Source organism: Tamandua tetradactyla, chromosome 6 (assembly GCF_023851605.1).
Source record: "Tamandua tetradactyla isolate mTamTet1 chromosome 6, mTamTet1.pri, whole genome shotgun sequence".
NCBI lineage: Eukaryota > Metazoa > Chordata > Mammalia > Pilosa > Myrmecophagidae > Tamandua > Tamandua tetradactyla.
The window spans coordinates 49,557,955-49,580,056 of record NC_135332.1 but is presented as its reverse complement, the minus strand read 5'-3'; the positions used below and the strand labels follow the sequence as shown (position 1 = coordinate 49,580,056).

Genomic DNA, 22,102 nt, shown 5'->3' with positions numbered 1-22,102 from the left:
GCGGAGGCGGGCGGGGAGACGCGGCTCCCTCTGTTCTCGGCGCTCGGGGGAGGAGCCGGCGGGGAGTAGCCACTCCCGGGACGCCGAGGCAGGGTCCTGCAGCGCCTGCTGCGCCTCCCGCGCCCGCCGCGGAGGGGACCGGCTGCCGCGCGTGGCGCGGAAGGGCCGGCAGGTGCGCGGACTACAAGTCCCAGCATGCCCAGCTGCCCTGACCCGGCCCCCGCTGCACTTAAAGGCCCCGGAGCCGCAGCCGTCGGAGCGCGGAGGCTTTCGCTTTGCCGCCGAGGCTGGGCTGGCGGAGCGGGCTCGGCAGCCGGCTCTCTTCGCGCCCGGCTCGGGTACCTCGTCCAGCCTTCGCGGTTCGACGATTCCTTCCAGAGGTGCCCGCGTCCCCGGGCTCCCGGCCTCGGCCACCCCGCGGCCCCGATGCCGAGGCATGGATAGAGCGGCGCTGCGCGCGGCGGCGATGGGGGAGAAGAAGGAGGGCGGCGGCGGGGGGGACGCGGCGGCCGCGGCCAGCCGGGCGCTGCAGCAGTGCGGGCAGCTCCAGAAGCTCATCGACATCTCCATCGGCAGCCTGCGCGGGCTGCGCACCAAGTGCGCCGTGTCCAACGACCTCACCCAGCAGGAGATCCGGACCCTGGAGGTACGGGGGCGCGGCGCCGCAGGGTCCCAGACCCGGGCTGGGCCCGAGGGGCGGGGGTCCGCGGCCGGGGAAGCGGCATCCCAATATCTCCCTTGCCGCCCAGTTCGCTCCTTCCCGAATTGCATCCTTGAGCCCGGGTCGCCTCTTTGAAGGTTCCTCTCCCTGCTCCATCGTTGATGCGGCAGCTTGAGGACTCACCCCCTAACCTTGGACAGGTTTCGGGGTGGGAGCTGGGGGTCGGCGTATACTGGGAGCTGGGATGGAGGCTCGGGGAGCCCGTGGGAGGCGTGGGCTGCGCACGTACTTCCTCTGTCTCCCACCTCTCCGCCCCTACCCAGTTTCCAGTTGCGGGGCCGCAGGGCTCATTCCCCCACTGAGTCACAAGCTGGACTTTTCTCTGTGACTGAACCTAGGCAGCCGTGGGCCGGGGTGCCGTGACGTGGAGGGTTCCCTCGAAGTGTGAGGGCAGGCCTGCAGTCCCCTGCTCCCCACCCCCCCCACCCCCACCCTCCATATTCCTTCTCTTCCCTTCCCTTTCCTCTTCTCCAGAATCTTGCCTACCACTTTTCGAAAAGTGTTTGCTGAGACTGCATTTTTGCTTTTCAGGCATTTGGTACTTTCCTTTAGCGTTGCTCAAAATGCAATTACACTGCCCAAAAGTAATTACCCACTAACCCCCCCTCCCGCTGCGCGTCCATACATTGGGTTTTGGCTTAGGAAGGATTATGCTGGGGAGTGAATCCTTTGGTGGGAAGATGACAGTGTTTAAGGGATTCTGGTGGAGATCAAGCTCGGGTATAAAGAAAGAAATAAGGTATGCAGGCTCGCCTCTTTCAAATTACAGCTGGAAAGTGCATATTCAGAGATTCTGGAACAACCTGCTGAAGGGTTGTTGGATTCTCAGAGTGGGGAGGGGGGTTGTCTCTCTCCCTGCCCCACCTCCCCAGTACACAACAGAGAGAAACCAGTGCCATTCCTAACTGGTTAGAGACCACTTAATAGCTTCACTCTGCCTTGAAGAAGGGGCCTCTCTCCAGCCTGATTGTTACATCTGGCCTTTGCAGGTCTCAGGATGTTTTGTTTTATTAGAACCTCAATTTCTCATCTCCCCCTTTGCTGTTGCTAATTGCCTCTGCCAGCTGTCATAGATCCAGCCAGTGATTTGTGGTAATTATTACAAGACCAAACCTCCCTCCTGCATCCCACCACAAACCTGGATCCCTGTGTGATCCAAAATGCTCCGGCTCACTCTCTCTCTCCTTCACTTTTTATTTTCCTCAAAGCTGGGAAGCCAGGGACAGTGGAAGCATCCAAACAGTACTGGCTGTTATACGTTTTTATTACAATTGCTAGAGCCAAGTATTGACCAGGGCTTTGCTTAAAAACAACCCCCTCCCCCCCAAAAAAACCTCCCACAACTGTCCCTTTTCCCTTGCCTGCAGTTGTTTTTTAAGTGGCTAGAGAAACTGCTTTTTTGAGCACACTGAATGTGTTTGCCCAGCAAAGTTCAGTTTTCAAGTTGAAAAAATGGGGGGCCGGTGTGGCTTTGCTCCTGGAGGAGGGGTCCTCAGGCAGTATGCGTTTGGTTGGACTTCTGTGTTGGGTTGACAGAATATTTTCTATGTGGATTTCCCTGAGATTATCCCTGTGGTGCTCTGGGTTCCCAGAGTATATACAGGAGTGCTATTTGCTGCTCATTTTCTGGAAATGGCCTTTGTTGTCCAGGAACCCTGACTACCAAAAGTCCTTACTCTTTTGGGCAATGGTATGGCATCATGGCACCTGAAAGCTTCCAACTATTTAGGTCTCTGAGCTCTTTTATTTGGTAGCCTCCCTCCTGAGCTCATCTCTGGCAGCTGGAAACCCATCTGAAAGACAAAAGGGGATTTGCAGTGAAAATGGGAGCCAATGCACAGCTCACTGTTCTTTCTCCTGATGTATGGATTCAGGTTCATCCTACTCCCGCTGAAAAGGCAGGACATAGATTGTTATTTGGGGTTGGGAATTTAGACCCCTGGAGCTAGGAGCTGCCACCAGTGATTTCGGATGAATCACTTCACTGCACTGGCTTCAGCCTCCTTGCCTGCAAAATAAGGAAATTGGAATGGACCTCTGAGGAATCTTATGGCTCTAAATTCTGTGATTTTATGAAGGGGACTTAGTTGGGTTGAATCAAACATTTGTGATTACTTTCATTCATATCCTTGTTTAAGAATATCCAGGGTTCTAAAACTCCATATTTATTGAACTGATAAAATAGGGGATAAGTTTTTTAATTAAAAGAAGTTGATGTTAGGGGCAGCAGGCAAATGGAAAGCCCATGGCTTTCAAATCAGGTCTGGGTTCTGTTTGTGTGACTTTGGACAAGTCCCTTGACTTCTGAACATCAGATTTCCCTGTCTGTAAAATGGAGATGAGACTGCTTAAACGTTGCTGTGTTGTCATAGGTTTTTAACTCTGTTCTACCTACTCAAAGATTCTGCATCTAAACTCTCCATAGTGAGAGTCAAAAGCCCTCCATGCCACAGGCCATCTTTAGGGGAAGGTGCTTCTATAGTTGACTCTTATTGCCTAGAGATGGATGACATAGGCTGGAAACAATCTCAGCAGGCTGGATGAGGGCAGCCCACCCGCAGCGGTTTGCGGCCAGGTGGGGCAGCAGTGATGTCTGCTCAGCTTTCTTTCCTGTCCTGGAGGCTTCTCTTGCATCCCAAGCCAAGGTCCCCAGAGACATTGCTTGCAACATTGGATTCCTGGCTTGAGAAGAAGGGTCTGACAAGAGGGTTCGGTTTATGCAATACACCAGACTTCTCCCATAATCTTAGGAACGCCAGCCCACTCAGGCCCTAATTCAGTAAGCCCTCAGTGGGAAAAGCAGCACATGAAGTGTCCCTGAAAGTCCCTGATTCTGGCTGACCACCGGTGTCCAAGAGCCCAGCTTGTAATGGTATGTGGGCTCAGCATATCAGGCATAACTTTCTCCGGGTGGTGATCAAGCTTAGATTGGAAAGGGTGGATAGAGCCAAGACTTAAAGTTTGCTTCTCACCAGCCAGGCAGTGTCCCGGACCCTTCTCAGTCCTCTAAGATTTCCTGCAGATCCCTCAACCTTCATCACATCCACTCCCCTCCCCACTCCCTAATGGAAAGGGAGGGAGAGAAAACCCGGAACCAGAGATTGTGAAGCTACCTCATCCTGGCTCATCCTGGTGTTCTGTCTCCATCAACCCTCCCAGGACTCAGAACTCCACCGAGGTCAGTGGGAACGACCTCATGCCCCAGGTGTGCCTCACTGCTGGGCCTGGGGTGCCACACTAACTCATCCCTTCATTCACTCTCTGGGGCCCACACTGCTCAGAGACAGTGGGGAGTAAAAGTGGACTCGTGTCTTGTGGTCATTGCCTCTTGGTCCTGTCCTACGAGCCTGCAGGACTGCCCAGGGACAGGCCCTGGCTCACCCAGTCCCCCCACCTAGTGCTTCTGTAGTGAAAAATCCCACCTTCAGCATGCCGACCTGGATATAGGAGTTCCCCAAGGGCCTTGTGCATAAGGGCAAGGGGATGCTGGGGGCTTGTGGTAGGAACAATCTCTGTACTTGGCTGCCTCCCTGAGGCACTGCCCTGGAGCTCCAAGGTGCCTGGCATCATGCTACTTTGGGGATGGTCGGAGAGGCCTGGCCTTCACTTGGCTGAATTGCCGTGGAGGTCAGAACCTCTCTGTGTAGAGGCCTTGGGCCCTCCTGGGATCCCTGGAAGTCACTGTGAATGGAGAGAGGTGCCTCTGTAGATCAGGTCCCCAGGTCCTGCGTGGACAGGCCTCCACTGGACGAGCCTTTAATTGCAGTTGATTTGTTCACTGCGCCCTGAGCCGTCAGTCACGCTGGTGGCATTCTGAAGTAGGTAGAATGCTTTCCTGGTCTTTGGGGTGCATGGAGTCCAGTGGGGGACTCTGGCAGGTAAATAGTAACTCCAGCACCAGGGCTTGTTCTGAGCGCTTAGGGGAGGGGGCCCGGTGTCAGATATCTGTATGACTGAGTAGGTTTATGGGAAATATTCAGAGCCTTGGTGGCTTGTCTCAAGTCACACATCCCTGGCAGAACCAGAAACCCGGTTTGCCTTTCCCCAATCAGCTACCGCCTCTGAGCGTGGCATTTCCCTGCTTCTGCTCCATCTTTGGTTTTAACGTTCTCCTGGAGGGATGCAGAACTAGAGCAGGGCCTCTGCTGATGTCCACTCCTGCCTTGGCAACTTTGTCCCTGTGAAACTTGCCACAAGTGTTCTCAGCCGCTTGCCACAAATATTCTGAGCCTGGAGCGGGCTGGGCGGTGCTGGACCTTATCTGATCTGCAGCCTGGGGTAGTGAGTGGAGGAGGCCCGGTTTGCTGGCCGGGGGGGTGGTGATGGGAATGCCTCCCACAGGTCTTTTTAAGCTCCTTCCCCTCCAGGGCTGTTTCCTCTCCTCACAGTGGTCTGGGTTGGCTCAATCTGGGAAAGCCACATTCCACACCGCAAGTCTCTGGCCCTGCCTACTGCTGTGGTCTGTGGAGGGGCGAGGCCAAGGCTCTGGCCCACGGTGGCCTGGGATGGTGGCTGTATGCAGCAAAGCCTGCGGCCACCTCTGTCCGAGCTATGCTTTGTAAAAGGACATCCTTTCAGAATAGGCTGTTTGAAATCTGTTGGATTCGGTTCAAAGGGAAAGCTACAGGGGTGTCTTTGGGGTTATGGAAGTGACCTTGGAGTGGAGGGAGGGCAGATGTGGAATGAGAAGGTGCCCCTGCCTCCTGCCCTCTGTTGCATGCTCCCCTAGGCTCTTGTCATGTGTGTCCCATTTAACAGTCCCAATGACCCTGTGAGCTTTTACCCCCTTTCACAGATAGGGAAACTATGTCTTGGAGGGATTAAGACACTGTCCTTGTTAGTAGGTGGTTGAAACTGGGTTGACTGGTTTCCAGAATCCATGTTTTCCTCCCCAGTGCCTCTAGAAACCATGGTGGGGGATTCTGGCCAGGGTCAAGGTGGGTGAGACTAAGTGGCCAATAATGGAGAGTGCCCTGGGGCACTTGGGTGGCTCCCCTGCTGAGGCCTGGCGATGGGTGGCCAGCTCTGGCTGTGCAGCCGCTGGGTTCTGACCTCGGGGCTACTTCCCTAAAGTCCTGCTCAGTCCAGCCTCAGAGACCATCCTCTCTGTCAGCAAGCTGTGATGCAACTGGCTCTCTGCTTGTATCTCATTCTGAGAAACGAGAAGCCGCCCCGGAGATCAACTTACTCATAATTTTTTAAATGGCTACCTGCCTTATTCTTTCGGAACAATTTTTTATTCCTTCGTTGAGCAGTATATTCGTTAACTTTCTACTTTTAATTCACATAGTTTAAAGCTGCCCATAGTGATGCATGTGCACTATGCAAAAAAAAAAAAAGAAAATTCAAATGAACAATAAAAAAATCACCCATGCCACCTCTCAGAATATTAGCATTTTGCTCTGTATCCTTCCAGCCTTTTTATCCTGCGCATTTGCATAAAACATGTGAATATTTGTGGAGCACACCATGTGCATTGCCTAATCAGTGTCTTTTTTTCTAGGAGAGCACACACACATCACTATTAGTAGCTGCTCTGTGTTCTCAGACCATGAATTTATCTAACCAGTTCCCTAATGCTGGCCATTTAGGCTGTTTCTAACTCTTCTGCTATAAATCATGCTGCAAGGAGCATCTTCTTAGAAGTAGAATTTGCTGGGTGGAATGTATGAACATTTAACATTTAACATTTAACGTCTGTCTTGTTCTTTGAAATCTTTAGGGCAGACTATCCCATCTCTACCCCTGTCCCTGCCCTGGCTAGGAATCCCAGGATTTATAAAATGAGATTATGGAAATACTAAAAATTTTTAGATTTATCCCTCTGCCACTGCATCTGTATTTATACTGAGGTTTAGGAGCTTAAACATGGTCCCAGGGCTGAGGTTCTGGATTGTGTCAGCAGTTGTGGGTTCTAATTTTGTGGTTGCCTGTGGTCGCCTGCAGCTAGCCTATAGTGTGTCAGAAAGAGAGGCCCCTGGGGGCCAGTGGTTGAAAAGGGCACACCATTCCTTGTTCCAAGACAGCAGAGAGGGCTGGTTTTCAGGTCTCTCTTGTGTCCAGGGACTGGTCTCCTTGAGCAGTGTACAGCATATAGTGAGGTCTCGATCACCTGAGGCTCATGAAAAGTAGTTCATTAAGCTGTAGCCTCAGTTTCATCACCGACCCCAGTATTGCCTGGCATTGGGGTTGCTTTAGTAGAGACCTGGCTCCTAAGGTGTAGGGCTGCAAGGGATCTTGGGATTTCCTCTGGTCTCGCCCTCTCATCTTATAGGTGAGGAAACTGAAGGCCAGAGGAGGAGGTGACTCACCAGAAATACCTATTAGGGAGAATTAACAAAAATTGGAGAGGAGGTGAGTGGTTAATAAAGGAGCACTGGGCTGGGAGTCAGACCTGGGTGCCCACAGCCTTGAGTGAGACCTTATTCTTCCTTGACCCTGGTCTTGGCAGACAGTGAACTTGTCTACCAATTCCGCCCTCCCATGGCAGTGGAATCCTTGACCTCAGGGAGCTTCCTGAAAGAAAAAGCAAAATGGGGCAGCTTTACCAGGCCCATCCCAGTGTCTGAGGGATGCAGGAGCCTGGAGAGATTCTTGGGGAGTGGTCCGGGATGTCCTGTGGGCGGGGCCTTTTTTTCAAGTCTGTCTGGTGAATGGGTGGCTCAGCCCGAGTGGACTGTCTGGAGTCTTTGGACCCAGTGATGAACTTTGAAGCGCTGTTCATCTTTCCCCTGAAAGAGCCTCAGGACGACGTGGGTAAACCTTTACTCCTGCAGGTCCTGCAGTTTGCCTTAAGAATTCGTGCAGATTTTGCACTCTGTACATTTTTGCATTCTATGTTCTTGTTAGTTTTAATGTCAAGATAATGTTGTTCTTTACGATTGCTTTCAGAAGATGCAGCCTTTTAATCCAGTGTCTTGGTGTCTGTCTTGACTCCCTTCCCTCCAATTTTAGACTCCCAAGTTTCAGCATTCTCTGGTGACAGTTATTTGTATCAAGAAATGTTTTGTCATTTATTCCCGACATGACTGTTTCTCATCTGCATTGAAAAAGTCTCATTTCAAACTACATTACGTAAAAAAAACTGTAAGTTTGTGTATATCTATTCTTCTTGGTTGTCTGACCTTGGTGGGCAACACTGTGTTTTAACTGGGTGGATTGCTTTTCCGTAACAGAGCTGAAATCACCCTGTTTGCTTGCCATTTTTCCTCCTCCCTTCAATTTTCCGTCCTCAGGATAATTACAAGAATAAATTGACTTGTATTTAAAATGCAAAAAAAAAAAAAAACAAAGAACCAGAAAAGAAAAAGAATAATGCAGTATGTGGAGTAGACAAGCTGTGATTAGGAAAAAATAAATAACTTTTCATACAGCACAAACCATGGACTTGTATAGGCAATGTACTGAACGTGAAGGTTTTGCTTTCTGCAAATCTGATGAGGTAAGCTGCTTAGAGTGGTGGGGCTTTCTCAGGCCTGGTACCTGGAGGCTTTAGTTTCTGACTTAGCCAGTTAAGTTGAGTTTAGTTTTGATCTGAATGAAGAGATCAACCTTACTCATGGTACGTACAGAGTTTTGCTGATCAGAATAAAAAAATGCTGGCGGTAATATTAAAAAGTGGCTTGAGTCATGAAGCCCTGACTAGAGAACCTCCCTCCAACCCAAGGGCCCTGGACCCTTGCAAGGGCTTAATGCACCCTCTCCTATGTATGTTCTACAAGGTGCTCCCGTGAAAGAGGGTTTTGAGTTGCTCTGTCTTCCTGGAAATCTCTGAGAAAGAGGATTAGTATTTTAAAGGCTCTGAGAAGTCCTGCTGTAAAGGTCCCCAAACTTATTTGTCCAGGAAAACATAGTTGGGGAAGTGGGAAATACTGCCTATGCCATGCACAGGAAAAGAGATAAGAAATTGTAGGCTCAGCTTCAACTACTGTTTTTATGAAACTGAGGTTCCATTTGAGGTTCCAGTTAAAATTCAAGTGGATTGGGGAGAGGCTGATATATGCCTTGTGTGGGAGGGAGATGCTCTAGGAAGGGCGGCAGAGGGTTCTGGGCACCCCACCAACCCCCCCCTACCCACCCTACCCCCCTCCACCCCTCTCCACCCCCACTCCCCACCCCTGCCCCAGCTCCTAGAGAGACAGCTTTCACTTACTCCTTCCAACAGGGGTGTGGCGTGCCCATAGCACAGATGAGGAGAATGCACACAGCGAGGTCTGCTCACTTCCTGCCTCCGCCCGGCCCTGGGTACCCCTTACCTGATGCCCAGGGCATGCCCCATACAGGGTCTACCAGGAACTGCGGTGGGCAGAAAACAATTTCAGAGAAATGTAGATGGCTGTGGGTGTGTTGGAACCTGGGGCTGCGGAGGGGAGGGGAAGGGCTGGGCTACAGAGGAGGAATGCTTTTGAAAACAAAAAGGGAAATGCTGGCTCAGAACGGAAAGGAAAGGAAGCAGCTTCCTGTTTCTGGTGGTGGCATTTTTGAAAGGAGGAGCTCTTTGTGGCCCCTTGACTGAGGATGGCCGGGATGGGTGGGCATGCTGAGGCCACCACAGGTGACCAGCTACGGCTCCCACATCATTGCCTGTGGCTTCAGAAATGGTGCTAGCTCCATCCCTTTTCATTTTCTCCAGATAACTGAGTCAAATGGATGTGTGAGTTCCAAAATGAGTATCTGTCTATACATATTACAAAATGAGTGGGTCAATAGCTGACATCTACTGAGACCTTATTCCATGCCTGCCCTCTTTTTTTTTTTTTTTTTTTAATTTTTATTGAGATATCTTCAGGTACCTTACAGTCCACCCAAAATGTACAATCAGTGGCTCACAATATCATCACATAGTTGTGCATTCGTCACCATGATCATTTTTTAGAACATTTGCATCACTCCAGAAAAAGAAATAAAAGGAAAAAAACCCATACATCCCGTACCCCTTACCCCTTCCTCTCATTAAGATTGCAACTAGTATTGCAAGCTACCCAACTTTTTTTTAACCCCTTATCCCCCCTATTATTTATTTTTTGTCCTTATGTTTTTTTTACTCATCTGTCCATACCCTTATTAAAGGAAGCATCAGCCACAAAATTTTCACAGTCACACGGTCACATTGAAAGAGCTCTATAGTTATCCTGAAGCAGGAAAAAATAGGACAACTGTAAGTCCCTGATTTCCTATTCAGCTCTGTACGTTAGCGGATAAGTCCCTTGTTTCTTATCTAGCTCCAAAGGAACTAACATAGAGCTGCAAACTTCCTGGGACAAAAATTTCCCTAAGAGCCCCAAAACCTCCCCAAACCATTGAAACCTCCCCCAAACCTTAAAGCTTATAAAATTCTGGGCCCAAAGTGAATTATTAGTTAATAATAGGAAGCATAGAGTCATAAAGATTGTTAACCATTTGCCCAGGACGAATTTTAGGTTTGTGACAACAAACCATGAATTCTGCTATCTCCTCCTGGAACAAAAAAGACACCTGGTATTCAAAGGTTTCTATGAAACCTGCTCCTACAGAACTTTCCTATAAAACAAGCTGGCCCACTGTACTCAGCACATGGCCCTCCCTTGGGCACATCTGCGTAAACCTCTCTAACCTAACATGTACTCTCTCTTTCTGATAAACTTCTCTTTTGGTAAACTTTCCTACTTATTCCTACTGGCCCTCTCATCTCTAGATTCTTCTAGTTTTGAGACTGTTGAACCTGGATCAGGGCTTAACTGGCACCATTACCAGCAGGGTACTGGTTATAAACAATCGCCTTCAAAAATTGAGGCTACTGTAATACGGTTCAGTATTTTCAGGTACTTCCCTCCAGCCACTCCAAATACACCATAAACTAAAAAGGGATATCTATGTAATGCATAAGAATATGCCAGGATAACCTCTCAACTCGGAAATCTCTTACCCACTGAAACTTTATGTTGTCTCATTTCTCTTTTAACCCTTTTGATCAAGAAGCCTTTCTCAATCCCATGATGTCGGGTCCAGGTTCAACCCCTAGGAGTCATGTCCCATGTTGCCAGGGAGATTTACAACCCTGGGAGTCATGTCCCACTTAGACAGGAAGGCGGTAAGTTCACCTGCAGAGCTGGCTTAGAGAGAGAGGCCACATCTGAGCAATAAAAGAGGTTATCTGGGGGTGACTCTTAGACATAATTATAAATAGGCTTAGCTTCTCCTTTGCAGAAATAAGTTTCAGAGGGGTGAGCCCCAAGATTGAGGACTCAACCTGTTGAATTGGTTGTCCCTACTGCTTTTGAGAATATCAGAAATTCTCCAGATGGGAAAGTTTAATATTTCCTCCTTCCTCCCCAGTCCCCCAAGGGGACTTTTCCTGCCCTCCTTTTAATGAGCTTCACATGACATTCACTCCTCCCACCCACCTTGAGTGGAAAGTACTGTCATTATCCTCAGTTTACAAGTGAAGAAATTGAGGTTCAGAGAGGTTAAATGCCTTGCCCACAGCCACACAGCTAAAGAGAGCCTGAGCTGTGATTTGAGCCCAGAAGTCTTAATTGCCTGACCTGCAGTTGCTGATCCCTTTTTCCTCCAGCTGGAAAATCTACTTTCAAAGAATAATTTTTTAGGGCTCTGCTGGCCTTTGTCTAGGTACCAGAGGACAACCCCAAGCCCGAGTCATATACTGGTGATTCTTAGGTGAGATGCCTGAGTCTGAGTTTATATTAAAAACAAAAACAAAAAACTTTTCCATTTATCATGGAAACATTCAAACATGTACAAAAGCAGAGAGACCGTGTTCTAGTTTGCTAGCTGTAGAAATGCAATATACCAGAAACAGATTGGCTTTTAAAAAAGGGAATTTAATAAGTTGCTAGTTACAGTCCTAAGGCCAAGAAAATGTCCCAATTACAAGTCTATAGAAATGTCCAATCTAAGGTATCCAGGGAAAAATACCTTGGTTCAACAAGGCCAATGAAGTTCAGGGTTTCTCTCTCAAGTGAGAAGGCACATGGCAAACACAGTCACAGTTTCTCTCTCATCTGGAAAGGCACATGGTGAACATGGTCAGAGTTCCTTTCTCATCTGGAAGGGCACATGGCGGACACGGCATCATCTGCTAGCTTCTTCTCCTGGCTTCCTGTTTCATTAAACTCCCCAGGAGACATTTTCCTTCTTCATCGCCAAAGGTCGTTTGCTGGTGGACTCTGCTTCTCATGGCTATGTCGTTCTGCTCTGCTCTCTCCGAATCTCTTTCATTCTCCAGAATATTTCCTCTTTTACAGGACTCCAGAAACTTATCAAGACTCACCCAAATGGGTGGAGACATGTCGTCATCTAATCCAACTTAACAACCCCTTTTGATTAAATCACATCTCCAGGGAGATGATCTGATTACAGTTCCAAACATACGGTATTGAATAGGGATTATTCTGCCTTTATGAAATGGGATTTTGATTAAAACGTGGCTTTTCTAGGGTCCATACATCCTTTCAGACCAGCACAGACGACTATGATGAGCCTCCCTATAGCAATCCCCCACCTTCAGCAAGAGCCAGCTCTGTCCAGCCTTGTATCATCTCTCACGTTTAGACTCCAAGTGAGCCTGGTTTTGAGAATGGTGGTGTTTGGTGGTTGATCTCAAGGGAGCAGAGTCTTCAAGTCCAGCCCCGTGCCTCCAGGCAGAGCTGTGCCTGACCCAGCAGGCCTGGAGCATCTCTTTCCCCCTCCCATGAAGTCAGGGTTTCAGGTGGTTTCCCCTGAAGCTTGCTCTGGCTTCTGGGGGTCAGCTCATTGCAGGGAGTCCACCTCACTATCCAACCTGAATCCCCTGCTGCGCCTGAAACTTGTTCTTAGATGATGGAGTTAAGGATGGGGTTGCCTTCCTTATTCCCACTGTCCCATGAGACTGAGGAGGGACTCTAGTGAAGGTCTGGCCACCAGGCCCAGCGGATCTCAGTATGACATGTCCTGATTTCTAGGCAGTTTTCCATGGTTCTACCATCTCTTCCTTTATCTTCTCTCTTTGCTTTATCCGCATATCATGAGATGAGTGTATTTCCACCGACATTTAGTAAGCACACAGTGTTTGGGCTGTGGGGAGAAGTGTGATGAGTTGATAGCTCCTCTTCCCCAGGGGCTCCCTGTGCACCCCCATATGTGGTTCTGAGCTGTCAGACAGGACCTGGCACTCACTAAGGGGCCTCCTTGCCCACCGTGTTCCTGCCTCACCTTCTCTTTAGTCCTCCCCAAAAAAACCACTCTCTGATTTCTAGTCCCTGCTGTCTCCTGGGCCTAACAGAGATGCTTAAGATACCATCATTCAAAAAGCTTAAAATGGAGAACAGTTTAGCAATTCCTATTTTTTTTCGTTGTTTTTTTGTGTTTGCTGTCTTTGTTTTGTTTCTTACTGTATTCTAAGTGTTTTTCAGGTGCCAGAGCCACCTTTTACTCATTGTTTCGGGTCCCTGAGTAACCTCCCGAAGGATTGTCCACACTTACCTGGCCTTTGGGCATGCAGGAAGAAAGGCTCTGCATGGGCTTTGGGGTGAAAGTGGTACACATTCGAGTCTGGCTCTATCCCTCTAGCTTGGTGACCTTGGATGAGTTTCTTAGCTCTCTGACCTTGATTTTCTTTTTTAAATGGGGTAAGAATATGGATTCTTGTGAGAAATTATGCCGAGATATGGAAGGTTTGCTAGACAGTACCTGGCACTTGGAAGGAATTCAAATTATTTTTTACCTCTTCCTCCCCTTTTATCATCATTCTCAAAATCTTTTCCATGTTTCTCTATTATCTTCCTTGCAGTCATTTTAATTGCTGCATGATTTTCCATGTAACTTACCAAAGCATTTCCCCAGTTATTAGACACTTTGATTATTTTCACATATAAACAATATGACTGGACTCATCTTTGTACAGGTGACTCTTTATTTTTGTTCTAGTTTGAATTCATTTCCTTGGGATAATGAGCTGAGTCAAAGAGCATGAATGTATTTTGTGATAGGAATTGCTAAATTGTTCTCCATTTTGTGCTTTTTGAATGATGGTGTCTTAAAAATTGTACCCTTGAGTAAATTGTCTCCTGTTTTCTTTGCAATCCTTTTTGGCCTTTGTACTCTCCTTCCTCTGCCTTTTTCATTTTGTGGCCTTAATGTTCTCTCTCCCTCCTCTCTGTTCATTTAATGACTCCTTATTGAACATCTCCTGCGTACCAGGCACCATTTTAGACAATGGGGAAAGAGCAAGACAGAGCAGTTTCTCTAGTGGAAGCAAAAATATAATAAACCAGTAGAGAGAAGTGAGAGAAGTGATCTGAGCAAAAAATAACCCCAGAAGGGGTTAGAGGGTGATGGGGTTGGGGAGAAGGTGGTCACATTAGATTGGGTGGTCAGGGAAGGCTTTGTTCCCAGAGAAGGTGACTTTTGAGCTGAGTCTTGAAAGATGAAGAAAAAGGTAGCAGACTTGTGAAAACTTGGGTGAGGAGGGTTCCGGGCAGAGGGCCAACATGTGCAAGAGCCCTGAGGCAGAAACATGTTCAAGAACCAAAAAGGAGACCACATGCCTGGATGCAGTGGGCAGGGGGAGAGTGGTAGGAGATGTGGTCAAGGAGATGGGCAGGGGTTGGGGCTGTTTCCTTGAAGTTGGGCCATGGTAAAGAATTAATGCATCAATTCATCAAATATTTGTTGCCCAGTTATATGGCAGGCACTCTGCTAGGAGACTAGAATGAACAAGAGGCGTACTGCGCTTCAGAAAGTCAGCTTCTCGGGGAAGTTTGTGGATGAGTAAGCCAATAGAAGGTGCTGGTGAGGTGTAAATGAAGGCCCTTCATGCTGCTCTTGGCTGACTCATCTCTACACCCTGAGGTGTGCAGGCACTTGGGAAATGTTTCCTCGTTTGAACTGAGCTGTGGTCTTTGCTTCTAGCGTTCACCTTGTTAACTGAAACTCGGTTCTCTAATGTGAGGCCTGTCAGTGTCAGCCTGGTGGAGGGGCCTTGGACCTCTGCCAGGTAAGGAAGCCTGAGAATTGAGGTTGTCAGCTCAGAAGTGGGCCTGGTGCTACCAGGTATGAGTATCTAGACACCCACTTGTGGGAAACAAGCCTGAGAAGTATATGTGGGAAACCCCCTGCTTGCTGAGCTGCTGGGCCTGATTCCTGCCGCCTGTGGGTTCTGGTTTGTGACTCTTGTTGGGAATATAGACTTGGAGACATTATGCTGTTCATCGTTTTCTTCTCCTAGGGTGAGGCAAAGAGAGGGGTGAGGTCTGAGCAGATCTTTCAAAACACTCAACTTTGAGATTACCTAGAATGTATTTACTTATTGAGCTGTGGACTTCATGGCAGTTCCAGGAAATGGGCCTGCTGGAAGATGTTGGCTGCCATTTTGTTTGGAGGAGTCTGAATGACTCAGAAGCCAAAGAATTTCTGATGCCGTTGAGTCAGGGGGCCAGCTTTGATCAGAATTAACCAACTCCTTGGCTTCCTCGTGTATGGGTTTATTGCCAAATGGAAAGGAAAGACCAGATTCTAGAAATAAAATAAATTGGCTTCCCGTTCCCTCCTCCCTGAGTTATGGATAACATGAGATAGACTGGCCCAATTTTAATATATGAAGCTTCTTGCTATATTATGAAATAACATGTAATAACTTTGCAGATAGAAATAAGGCTTAAAGTCAAGGCAGTTGTCCAAGGTTACACGATAATTGGTAGAGGTAGTGTTCCAGTCTAGGGTTGTCTGAATTCATATTTCATTGACCTTTCTGAAATTCACTTGAGCTTGGGTCTTATATAGGGCCGAAAAAGGTCAGAAAAAGCTTTGGTAATACTCAGCATTTTGGAAGAAATAATGTTGGGTGGGAAATGATTTGAAGATCTCTTTGTCCTCACTGTTTGAACAGGATCACCTCAGAGTTGTAAACAGGAAAAAATAACAGAGTATTAGAATTGGATTGGCAGGTGACCTTTTTGCAGATAAAGGGAGGCAACATGAAAGGTGGATGGTCCCTGGTTGAGAAGGAAGGTGAGGGAAACATCCTTGTGCCCAGCAGGCGGTGGCGGGGTGGGGGAAGAAATGGGGTGCAGAACACAGGTGCTTATCTGATTCCACTGAGCTGCTGCATTTTCTTCTCAAAGAACTTTGCTTGTTTGGAGGTGCTCCAGTTAGAAAGGCAGCAGAGTACTTGGGCCTGGTAGAGATGACTTGCAGGTGCAGTTATATTTTAAATGTTGGTCGCAAATCTCAGAAGAAAGAAGTTGACAAGTCCCCAGGGATGTCCCCCTTGCCCTTAACCTCACTCACCCTGGTTGAGGGGACAGGGTGGAGGACACCACAAGGAAGAATCCATCAGTGAATGGAAACTTGTCTTTTTAGGGGACAGGAAACTTTCTGTGTGGTTGCTTGGTGGTTTATGAGGAGAGGTGAGCATTTACTGGGCCAGTCTTACAACTGCATTTTTGGGGGGTGGGGTGGCAGTGGTAGAGTAGTTGTAGGTTTACAGAAATATCATGCAGAAAGTAGATTTCCTAGGTACATCCCTCCCATTCCCCAGCAGTTGTCCCTGTTATTAACATTTTGCATCAGTGTGGTGCCTTTGTTACAGTTGATGAAACAATATTATTTTAATTATGCTGTTAATTAAACCCCATAGTTTACATTAGGGTTCATCCTTTGTGTTGTACAGTTCCATGGGTTTTAAAAATCTTTATTCTGGTTAGCATACATACAATCTAAAATTTCCCACTTTAACCACTTTCAGGTATATAATTTAGTGGTGTTAATTATATTCACAATATTGAACCACCCTCCATTACCAAATCATTTCCATTACCCCAAACAGAAACTCTATCCCCATTAAGCATTAACTTCCCATTTCCCACCCCAGCCCCGGGTAGCCTGTGTTCTGATTTATAACTCTGAATTTGCACACTTTGCATATTTTGTGTGAGATCATACAACATTTATCCTTTTGTGTTTGATTGGTTTTGCTCAATATGATGTCTTCAGAGTTCATCCATGTTGTCGCATATATCAGAACTTCATTTCTTTTTATTGCTGACTAATATTCCATTGTATTTATATAATACATTTTTTTTTATCCATTCACTGGTTGATGGACACTTGGTTGTGTCTGTCTTTTGGCAGTTGTGACTAATGCTGCTAAGTTGGTGTGCAAATATTGTTCAAGTCCTATTTTCAGTTCTTTTGGGTAAATACCTAGAAGTGGGATTGTTGGGTTGCATGGCAAGTCTGTATTTAACTTTCTGAGGAACCGCCAAATTGTTTTCCATGGTGGCTACCCCATTTTACATTCCCATCAACAGTATATGAGGGTTCCTATTTCTCTGCATCCTCTCCAAACATTTGTTACTGTCTGGTGGGTGTGAAATATATCTCTTTGTGGTTTTGATTTGCATTTTCCCAATGACTGATGATGTTGAGCGCCTTTGCATGGGCTGGTTGGCCATTTATATATCCTCTTAGGAGAAATGTCTATTCAAGTTCTTTTTCCCCATTTTTAAATTGGGTTTTTGTCTTTTTGTTGTTGAATTATAGGAGTTCTTTATATATTCTGGATATTAGACCCTTATTGGATATGTGGTTTCCAGATATTTTTTTCCCGTTAAGTTATCTTTTCACTTTCATGATAAAGACCTTTGATGCATGAAAGTTTTTAATTTTGATGAGTTCCAGTTTATCAATTTTTCTCTTTTTTGGCTTGTGCTTTTGATGTGAAGTCTCAGAAACTATTGCTTAACACAAGCTCCTGAGGATAATCCCTATGCTTTCTTTTACGTGATTTATAGTTTTGGTTCTTACACTTAGGTCTTTGATCCATTTTGAGTTAATTTTTGTATGGTGTGATGTAGGGGTCCAACTTTACTTTTTGCATGTGGCTATCTAGTTCTCCTGGCAGCCTTTGTAGAAGAGTCTGTTCTTTCCCTACTGAGTGGACGTGGCACCCTTGTCAAAGACCAGTTGGCCATAGGTGTGAGGGTTTATTTCTGAACTCTCGATTTGATTCCATTGGTCTGTGTATCACACCTGCATTTTTGACAATTGAAAGTTGTAGGAAGTAGTTTTTAAAAAAAGGAAAAAAGAAACCAAAAGCCAAAGAAGTCATTTATTCACATATCTGTGTGCAGACAGCCACGTGGATTTTGATTTGCCATGTGATGAATGGGACCTCATTCACTCGTACCAATATACCCTGACCCCCCAATTCCCCTTTGGCCTGTAACAGGAGGGAGCTTCTTAGTATTTTTAGAAAAAGACTTAGGTGACCTCGGATGACCAGACCGCATCTCGGCATCTAATAGCTTAAACTAAACTTCCTCTCTGGCCCTGCTTGGTTAACACAGTTTCCTGGTCTGGCAGAATTCTAATTTTTTTTATTTTTTAGCACCTGGCTTGTCAAAACCCCAGTTCCATTGTCATCCTGTGGCTGCCCAACCGGGCCACACTTGTGTCCTGAAAGTAAGACTAGCTGTTCCTCTGGGGAACTGGAGCAGGAGTGGTCTCTTCAGGGTTCACTGCCTGGGCTGACTCACCCCTGCCCTCCATCAAGGAGTGGCTGCTGACTTAGCCTTGTCCTGGCAAGGGCTGTGGGTCTGTGGGCAGCTTCTGTGCTTGGACGTAAGGCCAGAAGGCTGAGTAGCACCCCACGGGACATAGGGGCACAGGATCTGCTGCCCCATGGCCTGGGCTCGAACTCCACCCCCTTCCTGGCTAGTTGTGTGTCTTTGGGCAAGTTGCTTAACTTATCTGGGCAACAGTGTCCTCCTCAGTAAAATAGGGAGTACAACAGGATTGTCGTTCACGACAAGTGAGATGAGTTGTGAAAAGCACAATGCCTAGCACAGAATGAGACAGGATCTTTATTTTGAATTATTACTGTCGATTTACTCAGTAAGGACTGAATTGGCACCCACTACGGACTAGGCACTGTTCTCAGCTATGGGGAAATAACAGTGTTATTCACTGAACAAACATTCCAGCCTTCATGGAGCGTATGTTGTGGTGTTGGAAGACATGTGCAGTAAAATATAACATAATGTCTGTTAAATGGTGAGCATGCTCTGGGAAAATTGAAAGCACCAGGGGCTCTTTTGACCCAGGAAGGCTTTGCAGAGAAGGTAATATTTTGAGTAAAGCCCTCAAAAAAAGGGTGCCGCGGAGGTATATCTGGGAAAGAGCTGTGGGATCCTGGGAACAGCAGGTGCCGAGACTGGAGGCCTGAGCCGGGGTCATTGAAAAACCCTTAAGGAGACAAGGGTGGCTGCAGCCAGGGGTGATGTGGGCCCTGGGCCCCTGGCTGCCTCCCTCGAGCCCTGGCCCTGAAGAGAGTAATGGAAGTGAGAAAGAAGGGCCCTGGGATGCCCGCCCCCTTTCAGTGGGCCCTGCTTCCATCCTCTAGAACACAAAAAGGAGTTTGAAAGTCCACCTTGACTTCTTGGCAGTTGGTGCGTTAACCTACCACCCAAAGTTCTATTTACTGAAAGAGCACTGGGGAGTGAGTCCTGTTTTTGGTCAGGTGTGGTGGCAGAGCCCTGGCTGGGGCTGGCTGCACATCATGTGGGCAAGCCGCCTTTATTCATTTCACACCATCTGTTGAGCGCTCACAACCTACCAGGGCCCTGTACCCTACCTGGCTGGCATTACGCTCCTTACCTAGAAAACGAGGACCCTTTGGCTCCAGGCCATCCTTCCCAGGGAGTTTATCCTTTGGCACTTCTTAAGGCAGTGATTCAGGAGAGGACTTTTGTATTTATCTAGATACAGGAAAAATTGAAAACAAGCTAAATGTGCAGTGGTGAGGTAATGGTTAAATGTACCATGATGTAGCAACCGGTGAGTTAGCGTGCACGCAGCGGTTAATTGTGAGGGCTTGGTAAAACCGTGTTTGTGATCTGACATAAGTGAACATACACAGAATGTACAATTGCATGTGTGCAGCACTTACAGTTATGTAAATATATAAAATTATGCATGCAGATGGAAAAAACAGGAAGAGAAAGTAGTTGTGTTGGGGGGGACCGTTTTCCTTTTGGAAAAGTCCCTTTATTATTATAGTATTATTTTCATTCATTTATTTATTAAACTTGTGAATATTCGAGTGCCTGCTGTGTACCAGCTTCTGAGCTGTGGCTCGGATGTGGAGGTGGAGCAGACCAGAGCAGACGGCCCCCTTCCCTGCTCACTCGTCCGGAGATAAGTGAGCCATGCTCTTCTTGCTCAGCCCCCTTCCCTGCTCAGAGTTCAAGGATCGAACCATGGGGTGTGATGCGAAACTCAGGCTTTGTGGAAGAAAAATGAGCTTTGGTTTGGCAGATTCTCCCCCAGGCCATTCAGGCCAGTCCCAGAATCTTCAGAGTAGCAGAAAGTTTCCAGAGCTACCCTGGAGGGTAGTGAGCTGTTTCTAGCTATTTCTTCCTTGTGGGAGCAGAACCTTCTAGCACGGAGAGGGCTCCCCAAGCCTTGGCCAACCCGACTTGGAGCAATGCTGGGGCATGAGCTTGCCTTCCAAGGGAGTCCGCCTACCTCCTGACCGCAGGGCCCTCTGAGTGAGGGCCCATCCCAGAAAGGGGAACTGCTGCTGTGGGCATGGTCTCCTTGGTGCCACACACGCACGCGGCAAACGTTGCCCCTGACGCTGCCCTGGGAAGCTGAGCGTTGGCTCGGAAAGCCTCCGGCGAAGTGTCAGAGAGCCGCTGACCTGTTCTTGCTGCCCACCCTCTGGGAAAAGCCCTCTGCATGTTGGCCATCGGCGGTGCTGGTAGGACGTTTATGACAGCAGCCAGCGTTTATTGCTTGCTCGCCATGTTCTGGATTCAGGGAGCACCAAGAAAACCGGACTTCACCAGCCACCCTGGGAGCTGTGCTGTTGTCACCCCCATTGTGCAGAGGAGGGGACGCGCCTCTCCCCAGGCTCACAGCGGGGGCTCCAAACTGAGATTCTAACCAGGACCCGCCCGGCTGACTCTGAAGAGCACGTGCCACAGACCCCCCGACTGTGCGGTGGTGTCAGCTTAGCATCCAGCCACCTAGGAAACTGCTGCCGAGGGGCTGCTCCAGCCCTCCCTCTCCCAGTCTGTCCCTTCCAGAAGGACCCTGCCTCACCTTGGGACAGCCCCTCCACTTCCCCAAACCAGATGCCTCAGGGCCTGGCGCTGAGCTCGGCATGTAGAAAGTGCCGAGTAATTGAATGGAGTATATGTTGTAATCAGTGCTGCATTTCCTTCATGATGCTTCTTGAGAAATAACAACATAATCAATGCAAAAGCTGATACGCAGCTCGTTAGGAAGCCTGGGGGGGTCAATGGCCAGGGTCCGAAACGTGGCTGTGCTGTTCATGGTCTCCAGCTGTGGTCATGGAGATGTCCTGCTTTTCTGGACATCAGTTTTATCCCCCGTGAAGTGAAGACAGTCCCAGTGCTTACTGGTTAGGGCGGCTGTGGGGATGACAGGTAAAGCACGCGGAGTGGAACTTTTGCATACAGAAAGACTCTGTACATGTGAGTTGGCACTGTTCCTTATTTCCATCGTGGCTGTGAGCGCTAGGTTAGACGGAGTTGAATATCTAGGGAGACACCCCAGCTCTCAGGCTTGGGTTCCTACCCAGTCTGTGGCTTCAGAACCCGAATCGGATGCCACCAGCCCCTGCCCTTCCTCTGTCCCCTTTTTAGAGCACTGTTGGTCTTCCTGGGGAGGTGAGGCCCCCACCCTGGATTCCACCAGTGCCTTGGTCAAAATGGCTGAAAGGAGGTTTGCTTCCAGGGCCTCTGCAAGCCCAGCTGTCATTGAGACCCGCTACTCAGGGCTGGGGTGTGGGGTGACTGGCTAGTAGAGGTGCAGCCAGGCCCCCAGGCCAGCCCGATGGGGTTGGCCCCTGCATCAGACAACATTCTCTGCAGGGTGCTGGCCATGCTGACTGCAGGGTGGTGGGTGCCATGGAGAGGAACCTCGAGAACAGGAGCCTCTCGGGCTTCCTTGGCGTATGCACGTCTGGTGTGCAGGTCTGTCTGAAGCGAATAGGGGACCTTGGTGAAAGTCGGGGAAGGATTTTTTTTTTTGCGTGGGCAGGCCCTGGGAAATGAACCTGAGTCTCTGGCATAGCAGGCGAGAACTCTGCCACTGCGTCACTGTTGCCTGCCTTCTGGGAAGGATTTTAACAATACAGTGGTCCTTTAAAAATGTGAGTCAGTTCATGTCAGTCTTGACTCCCATTCCATTCTGGGGAAAAGCCAAAGGCAAGGCCACAGTTTCTGTCCGTCTCCCTGTTGCTCATTCAAACAGAGCGGTAATAAGAGAAGGCCCCACCTTTCAGAGCTGTGGGAGTAGAGAGCTGGCCTGTTGCGCCCTCTCTGTGCTGGTACTGGGGACAGCCCAGTCTGTTATTTGGGTGTAAAAGATGTTCAT

The 22,102-nt window shown here is 48.3% G+C and overlaps 1 protein-coding gene across 2 annotated transcripts in view; it reads left to right on the top strand.

Annotated features, from left to right (window-relative positions):
- Positions 1-248: 248 nt before the first annotated feature.
- The window catches only part of KSR1 (kinase suppressor of ras 1), a 163,841-nt gene continuing 141,987 nt past the window's right edge, over positions 249-22,102 (top strand). For both annotated transcript variants that reach the window (XM_077165248.1, XM_077165247.1), the window contains exon 1: positions 249-646. In XM_077165248.1, the coding sequence (XP_077021363.1) occupies positions 437-646 (210 nt within the window). In that variant the 5' untranslated portion in view covers positions 249-436. The remainder of the gene's footprint in view (positions 647-22,102) is intronic.